Source organism: Elephantulus edwardii, unplaced genomic scaffold (genome assembly GCF_000299155.1).
Source record: "Elephantulus edwardii isolate Elephantulus edwardi_28Jun2011 unplaced genomic scaffold, EleEdw1.0 scaffold00221, whole genome shotgun sequence".
NCBI classification, from domain to species: Eukaryota; Metazoa; Chordata; class Mammalia; order Macroscelidea; family Macroscelididae; genus Elephantulus; species Elephantulus edwardii.
In genome coordinates, this window is record NW_006399971.1 from 2,849,089 (window position 1) to 2,858,212 (window position 9,124).

General features: G+C 41.8%; 1 protein-coding gene across 1 annotated transcript in view; it reads left to right on the forward strand.

The window, feature by feature from the left end:
• LOC102859911 overlaps window positions 1–8,705 on the forward strand; it is a 10,082-nt gene extending 1,377 nt beyond the window's left edge. The window contains exon 3 of the mRNA XM_006898152.1: window positions 8,316–8,705. Within this exon, the coding sequence (XP_006898214.1) occupies window positions 8,316–8,705 (390 nt within the window). The remainder of the gene's footprint in view (window positions 1–8,315) is intronic.
• The last annotated feature ends 419 nt before the right edge of the window (window positions 8,706–9,124 follow it).

A 9,124-nucleotide genomic window follows, 5' to 3' on the forward strand; every position in this document is an offset into this window, starting at 1 on the left:
CTGTCAAGAATCTCTCTAGAGTGCTGAAGAGCAAGGAAGTCAGTCTGGAGACTAAGGTGTGCCTGATACAGGCCATAGTGTTTGCAATTACTTGCTATGCATCAGAGAGCCGGACAATGAATAAGGAAGACAGAAGAAGAATCAATGCCTTTGAACTGTGGTGCTAGAGAAGAGTGCTGAACATATCATGGATTGACTGCCAAGAGAAGGTCTATCTTCAAGAGGGTAAAACTACGTTGCTCCTTGGAGGCATAGATTTTGAAGCTCCATCTCACATACTTTGGGCATGTTGCCTGGAGAGACTCATCCTTGGAGAAGGACATCATGCTTGAAGGGTGGAGGGATAGTGCAGGAGAGGAAGACCCTGAATGAGATGGATTTACACAGTACCTGTTGCAATAGTAGCCGGTATGTCAGAGACAGTGAGATTGGCTCAGGATAGGGCATGTTTCTGAGCTATTGTGCATAGGGTCACTATAAGTTGGATCAATGGCACATAACAACAATAAGTTGCATAGGAAGACACTGCCCATCTTTCTCCCATGGAGCTGCAGGTGGATCTGATTCATAAGAAAGGTGACACTTTTGAGTTTGAAGCAATCCTATAGACTGTACCATGAGAACTCCCTTCTTAAATAATGAATAGATCTAAACATTAAGCATCAATAGTTTAGCCATGTTGTCTTATACACCTAGTGGGTAGAGCATACTAGCCCCAAGGAAGGGATCTCACCAAAGGAATGTATCCTGAACCTGACCTAGCCTTGTCTAGATCCAACTACTATCAGAAAACACAGAGAAACATACTAAATTACACTTTGGAGATCTCACTGGTAAATTCTCGGCTATGGCAAGGCTATATAACAACCAACCCAATTTGAAGAGAAGTAAATTTAAAGGAATAGAATTGTCATACTTAAAATCAAAACCAAACCCACTGCTGGAGAGTCAACTGTGACCCAAGACAATCCTCCATCAGTTTCCAATGTTAAAAATCTGTATGGGAGGAGACTGTCATGGAGTGACTGGTGGACTTGAACTGCTGACCCTTCAGTTGGCAGCCTAACAAGTAACATACTACACCACCGTATCACCCAGCAATTCTGCTCTTGATTATCAAACACATGAACACTTACGTTCATTATAATATTATTAACAATAACCAAAATGTGGGAACAACTTAAAGTGTTCATTAAAAAGTAAGTGTAAGATTGTATATTCACATACTGGAGTACCTGTCAGTCAGAAAGAAAAATGTACTGATATATGTTACAACAAGGACAATCTTAGAAAACATTATGTTGAGTGAAGTGAGAAGAAAAAAGAACAAACACTATTATTCTATTATACAAATAGTATTATCTTATTTGTGTTAAATATCGAGAATAGGCAACCACACAGAGACTAAACTTTACTAGCAGTGATTGTTAACAGAAACAAGTGAAAAAGGGGTGCTGAGTTTCTGATAAGGGTAATGGAAAAAATCTAAATAGAGATGATGGCTGAATATGAGAGTGAATGTAACTTAATGACACTGTTATCAGGTCAATTTTGGAGCATAACGATCTTAACGGACAGAATGAACTGCCTGTTGGGTTTCAAAGGCTGCAATCTTTATAGTAGCAAATAGAAGTTTTTTTTTTACAGAATCACCAACCGTTTGGTTACCAGCCAAATACTTCAACAATTACACCACCAGGATCTCTCTTTAAAAGGAAAACCAAAAAGAAATGGAGGAATCCACAAATTAAGGAAAACTTAAAAGACCAATCATAATATATGGGCCTTAAGAGTTCTGCTAAATAAATAAATAAAGGTTACATAATTCATGAGACAATTCAAAATTTTAATACTGATTGGTTATTTTATTAAATTCTTCCATTTTCTAATTAAAACATCCTTGTCCACTGCTGCTGAGTCATTTTCAGCTAACAGCAACCCTATATGCTAGGGCAGAACTACCTTAGAGAATTCCCAACACCGCAAACTTTTTTTTTTAACACTGCAAACTTTAAAGAAAGATTGCCTCACCTTTCCCCCTCACTGCACATCGGTGATTTGAACTATTGTCTCAAAGCTTCATATTCTGTACCACAAGGTTTCTTTTATCTTTTCAAGATAAATTTTAAAAGTTAATAGCTTTTCTCCCTCCTCTGACACTGTGGTTGCTGTTAAGTGCTGTCCAGTCGACTGCATCTCACAGCAACCGTTTGAACAACAGATCTGCACCCTTCTCTATCCTGAACCATCTGACCATATCTGACATATTCGAGCCCTCAATTAGTCACTGTGTCAATTCATCACACTGAGGGCCTTCCCTTTTCCAAGGACTGGTCACTCCTAAGAGCGCAACCAAAGTATATGAGACAAAGTTTAACCATCCTTGCCTCCAAGGAACACCCTCGCTAACTTTTTCCAAGACATATTTGTTTGTCCTGGATGCCCATGGAATATTTAGCACTCTTCTCTAACACCACACCTCAAAGGCATTGATTCTTCTTCTGTCATTCTTATTCACTGTCCAATTTTCTGCTGCACAGCAAGTAATTAACAAGATTATGGTTTGGATCTGATGTCATGGCACTTATGAAAAAACCTGCTGCCAAGGAGAGGCAGGGAAAAAAAGAAGTGAGTTCTAAAGTTGACCTTTGACTGTACCTTCTGTAGATGATGAGATCAGTGATGCTCATAATTCTCAAGTTTCTTCCAGAAATTATAAAAATTAATAGGAAAACTAGTAATCTTGGTAAATGGGTGTGGTGATAAGGGTTTACTGTTCGGCTGCATTAGCCAATGACTGACTTTATCATGTGGATGGGCAGGAATATGTGAATAGGGTGTGTTAGCTTATCTGCAAGGGGACTGGCTAAACTCCCCATTAAATTTAGCAGATCTAGCAGCAGAGTTTGAGAACCTCATCATCAGCAAAGAAGAAGGAAGAGAATGTACCATGTCCTTTAAGGCCAGAGATTCTTGCACCAGTCAGACCAGAGCCCAAGGGAGCAGGAACAACAGCAGCTGCAGTAAATAATCACAGGCCTGATTTGAGACTGAGTGGACCTTGTGACTGCTACTCCATGGAACCAGAATTAGAAAGCCTGTGCCCAAATTTGCTGGACAACAAAATGAGGGGGGAGCCATAATTGTCAGGACCAAGAGCTCTTTAACATTGGCCTAAAGCTGTGAGGTTTAAGACTGAGGCACCTGCGAGGACATTTCAGAAGTTGACCTGTCTTGCTGCCAACCTGAATTACAGATTTTTATTTATTTATTTATTTTTACTTCACTAATATAGTTCTGTGTGGTCTGTGAGCTTTTATATTGAATTTGAGATCCAGTAGAGTAGAAAGAGGTGAAGGAGTGTGAAAGACATGTTTGACCTCATGGGAATTGGTTTTGTGTGTTTAATGTTGTTGACAAGGGCAGTTTCCCATCGCAGTGTTAGTAAAGGTTAGATATGGCTGTCCCCATGTGGTCCTTGCTCTTTTTATAAAAAAAAAAAAAAAAAAGCCCTACAAAAAACTATTGTAAAAAGCAAAAGAGATACTACTGTAACCTCTGAGGTCCCCTTTCCCAAAATGTATTTTAAATATCTGACCAAAAAAAAACCCACCTGAAAAAGAAGCAGCTACCTGAGTTGTTGTTTGTGATTGCAAACATACAGCAAAGAAAGCCACAAATGACATTACTTTCAGAGTAAACAGAAAGAAGAGGAGGAGAATATATTTAAAACTCTTTTGCCTGGGATAATTTGTATAATTCCTTGAATAAAATTTGGGAACCCAAAACATAACTTCTCTGCAGTGTAGGCTGAACAGAAAAACAGAAATCATAGGGAAAGGGGTTCATTGGGGCTCCACTCACTCATTTGTAGTATTTTTTTTTCCTTGAAAATTTCAGTTTTTAATTGGCTGTTGCTGTTGGGTGCTGTCAACTACAACTCAAAGTGAAACTATGAACAGACTGCAATCTAGCCCCACCCTGTGCCATCCTCACAATCTCCACAATGCTCAAGACCATGACACTGAGTTAACTGAGGATTTTCCTCTCTTTCACTGTCTGTTTTTCCAAGCTTGATGTCTAGTGATACTAAAATAGAAGTACATGGCAACTTTAAGATAACTGATGATTTGACATTGACTATGTAAATGAGGGTGTGCAGTGGTAAGCTTTGTTAGTCACTATTTTATTTTAAAAATGTGACAATTAATTTTATCTGGTACTTCTCCTCAAAGACAAATTCAGGAATACAAATATCAAAACCCAAAGACCACTACTGTCAAGTAGATTGCAATCCATGGTAACCCTACGTGATGGAGCAGAAAGGACCTTTAGGACTTCCAAGGGTGTAAACCTTTACAAAGACAGATTGACACATCTTTCCCCCAAAACGTGGCTAGTAGTTTTGAACTGCCAACCTTTTGGTTAGCAGGAAACTGCTTTAACCACCCTACCACCAGAGCTCCTTAGTTATTTTTTTAAGATGTGACAGTCAATTCTACCTCGTGATTTTTTTTCAGAGAAAGATTCAGGAATATAAGCGTTACTTTCCTAATTCATTCAATGCAAAACAAGTGACTTTCCCCCCTGAGGTTCTCTTTTTATGGGGCACTATTTCTCTCTTTCTCATTGCTATGGAGTCAGAACTGACTCACAGCTAACCCTGCAGCAGGTTTTCAGAAGTTGTGAACCACATGGGAGACTGGCTATTTTTCTCCCTCAGAGTAGCTGGAAGATTCAAACTGCCTGCCTTGGGGTTGGCAATGCAACTTCTTATCCACTAGACCATTAGAGCTCCCAGTGGACAACAGTAGGTGGCAACAAAGATAAAGCTTTTGCAAGTATTTGTAGTATTTTCAGTTTCAGATTACAAATTACATTGGGTAAAATTGTTACATGTATTCCTTCTTCTTGTTCCTATAGAAATAAAATGTCACCAAGAGAAAAAAATTAATGACTGAAATATCATTGCTTTAGGATCTGTTTCAAAATAATATTTGGTGGGAAGGATAGTACAAAGAATAAGGCTTAAAAAGTAATGAGAATGAAAAAAGAATTATTAAAATTTAAAAAAGTAATGAGAATGAAAAAAGAATTATTAAAATTAAAAAAGTAATGAGAATAGTCAGGGGTTATTAATTATTAAAGCTATTATTTAGTATAATTGTTTCTTTTGGAGTATGTTTGAAATTCACCATAGTAAACCATCAAAATAAAAACTCTGATACTGAAACTAGTTGGTCTAGTCACAAAATGACAAAAATCAATTTCATTATTTTTATGGAAAACTATGTTAAAATGTCACTTTCTTGACCAGGTATTCTTACAACTACATATCTACATAAAAATTAGTTGTTCTACAGTCAAATAATTTTTTTAACCATATGGATCACGAAAACAATTGGTGCGGGAACTATATATATTCATTACTCATTGCGTCAGAACTTTAAAGAGACAAATAAGGAAATTTAAGTGCAGTCTCTAAAATAATTTAGGAGGCCAATAACACATTTTAGTCAGTTAACAAATTATTTTAAATCATTCTCACTCTCCTTCATTGCCATCAAGTCAGAACTCATGCGCTATTGAACCTCCAACAGGTTTTGGAGGCTGTATGTACCACCCAGGAATGCCCACCTTTCTCCCATGAGCCAGTAGTGGTTTTTAACTGGCAAAGAGATAATCTTGGGGTTAGCACTGCTAACTCGGGGTTAGCAATACAGACTACTCCACCAAATACTATCTTGAAAGTTAAAATCTCAGACATATCAAAGCTTTCTAGAAAAGACTATGCAGAAATAGAATTATTTGTAACCCTCAGAATCCTTTTGAAGGGGGGGAAATACATAGGGGAAAACACCTTAAGACTGGACTTTGCTCTTGAAGAATCAATTAAAAATGAGAGTTTATTCAGAGGTGAGGAACCAAGGCAAGAACCCTGGATCTGGGGAGAGCTATGTCCAAATTTCACTAACCAGAGGGTTTGACGCACACTGCTCTCTACCTTTATAAACCTCTGTTTTCTCCTCCATAAAAATTAGTTTTATTGCTTCTGCTCCTTGAGTTGGTAACAATGAAGAGAGAGTATGTAAATTGGTACTTGGCCTGAGGCTACCTTTCCTACTCATTACAGAACTCCCTCCTATATGACTCATCCTAGAGGTTAAAAATTCCTGTAACCAAGCTTAGGAAGTCTTACTTAACATTGTGCTTGGCTCATTATGGTTTTTTGTTTACCTGGTTGCTTGTTTTTCTTTTTTTGTTTTAAATTAATTTAACTGATGTTAAGATTTAAACTCAGAAGGAGCTCTTGTGTCCTTGTAGTTAAGGACCTGCAACCCAAGGCATAAGGTTCTAATCCACAAGCTGTTCCATAGGGAAAAGAGGGGCAATCTCTTCCTATATGGTTTCCAGCTTCTGAAAACCCACTAGAGGATCACGAAGCCGCAGCAACAATTTGAGCTTGCACTCCACAGTCAGCACCAAGCCTTGTTTTGACTGCTGTTATCTCAACTGTCACTTTCTACAGATAAAATCAATCTGTATAGCCCATCAGGGGAGGTTCTTGTGTATAATCATCTTCCCCCCCCCCAGGAAGGCATTTGTAATGAATAAATTACATATTGTATAAAGTTCTAAGATATGATCTCAAGCCTCATTTCTATCATCAAGACCATACTTCCCAACTCTAGTCCTTCTACAACAACAAAACACAGAAAATCTGGAATTGTGGCCTCTTTTTAAAAAGTTGCTGGGGCTACTTTTTCACATCTGACCTTGTACACTTGCTCCCAACCCCCCATTAGGCTAAAGTCCACTCCTCACCTCTGATCCTGCTACCTCTTTATATTAGGCTCCTCTCTTGGGCTGGCTAACTTCTAAGCATCCTTTAAGACCTAACTCCAACACCACCTGTTGCTTCCTCCATTACTATCTTGGGACAGCTGCTTGCATGACTGCTTTCGCTGTTGGACTCCTGGGCTTTGGGGGGAAGGGACCCTGTTGTCATCTTCTTTGTATCCCCAGTGCCTTGCACAAAACCTGACCTAGATAATGTAGAGCTCCCTAAGTGTCTACTTAATGTGTGGAAGGAAGACAGAGCTAAAATATTATAAAAATGCAAGCTTTTACACTGACAGCTTGTTCTGACCATATAAAGAGGTCAAAGGCATTAAAATGTTTCACAAATTACAAGTTTTACAGGTTATTCAGAAGTCGCTAAATTAACAGATAAATCAGCATTCATTCATTCATTCAACTGCTTTTACTAAATATTGTACTTTCTAAGCAGTTGGGATAGTTTTCTTAGCGCTTATATCCTAGCATGGGAAACAAAATAAATAGGCAAAAAAATAGAATCTTTTCAAGCAAGATTTCCAACCAGTATATTTAGGTTCTACTCCCTGATGAGAATTTACATTTTCACTTCAGATACTTTAAATCAGAATCTACAGCTTAACAGGATCCTCAAGTTGATTCACTTAAGAGATATGAGAGTTAATATAAAAATTCCCAGGAAATAATGACATGGGGGGGGGAAACCCTGTAGGTGCTCATTCAGAATAAATAGGATGGAAAAGTAAAATATCAGAAGGGGGTCAAATTGAACCAAAGCCCCAGTTTCAAGACAGAATATGCAGCTAGGAACAAAATCAAGGTAAGAGGATAAAAAGAATAAGGGAAGAAAGAGGGTGGTCAAGGAAGGCCTCATAGAACACATCTGTCCAAAGATGTCCCAGAAATTAACACCAAGTAAAGATCCAAGAGATAACTTCAAGCAAAATAAATAGCAATTATAAAAATCTTGAGGTATATAGCACGTTCAAGATGGGTGAAAAGGGAGTTGGGTTGGAGCACAGTGTTATTATGGGTGGGAGGGCAGGGTCGCTCAGGCGCTGCCAAGGGCACTGAATGTGCAGTGACAAGGCAGTGAAGGAGTGCAAGGTGTGGGGGCTGGGAGAGAAGAAAAGGGCAGTATCCTGCCGGATTTCCCACAAATGAGTACTAGGCTACTGCTATTGCCCAGGCGCTTCCACACACTTGTCATACAACCTGACAACCACCCTGTCCAAAAGAGCAGGTTTTTTCCCAAAGGGAAAATCGAGGAATGGCAAGAGTCAGTGACTTGAACAAGGTCGGGGCCGAAGAGGGGGCGGGGAGAAGGAACGAGAAGGTGGCGTGGGGTGTCCAGACCCCTAGCGCCTGAGCATCCGTGTGTGCAGCTGGGTGCCCCACAAGTGGAAGTGGTGGCGCCAACAGACCCCACTTTTGTCCCCTAGACCTCTTCACTCCCTGGACAGGTCTGTTGGGGCTAGGCCCTAGAAAGAGCCCACACCCCAGCAGCTGACAGCCAGGAGGGAGGGGGCGACTGCAGCAGCTTCGAGAGCAGGGGCGGTGGCCTGCGCTGCCAGCGCGCCCCAGGCCCCGGCCCACCCCGCAGCCCCAGGCCAGCAGCCCCGCGCCCACCGCCAGCATCGCGCCCTCCCGCCGCCTTTACCCTCCATTGGGCCCGAACCACGCAACCTCTGCCGGGCCTAGCCTACCCGGCACACTCCAGGCTCACCTCTTCTCCCCGCCGCCACACCAAGGGGAGAGAGCAGGCGGACGGATTGGCGGCGCTGCGTACTGGCAGCTCCCGGATCCGCTGCCTCCAGGCTTTGCCGACCGCCCCGCCCCGCTACGCCCCGCCGCCGCAGTGGGTGTGAGGGGGTACCGGGGCGCTGCTCGCCGCCGCCGCCGCCGCCGCCGCCGCCGCCGCCGCCGCCGCCGCCGCCTGACTGATTAAAGATGCAGCCAATCGGTATGCAGAGAAACGAATATACGTGGCCAATCGCAGCAAGACGGTGGGCGGAGCCTAAGTCTTTACCGGGCACTAGAGGTCTCGGTTTCGGGCACTGCGGGAAGCAAACGTGTGAAGCTGCGTAATTGATCTGGCCTGGAGGTCTCCTCCCTCGGACCTGCCCTTTGCATACTGTGGGATAGGGACTCAGGCACAGCTCGGCCTGCCTGCATACTGAAACCAGCAAAGAGGCACTTGGACTGAAGACCCGGGAGGGGGTGGACAGAGAACCCGAGATCTGAGCAGCAGGCGGACCCAGCTTGCGCGCCTTACGACTGTGAGGCT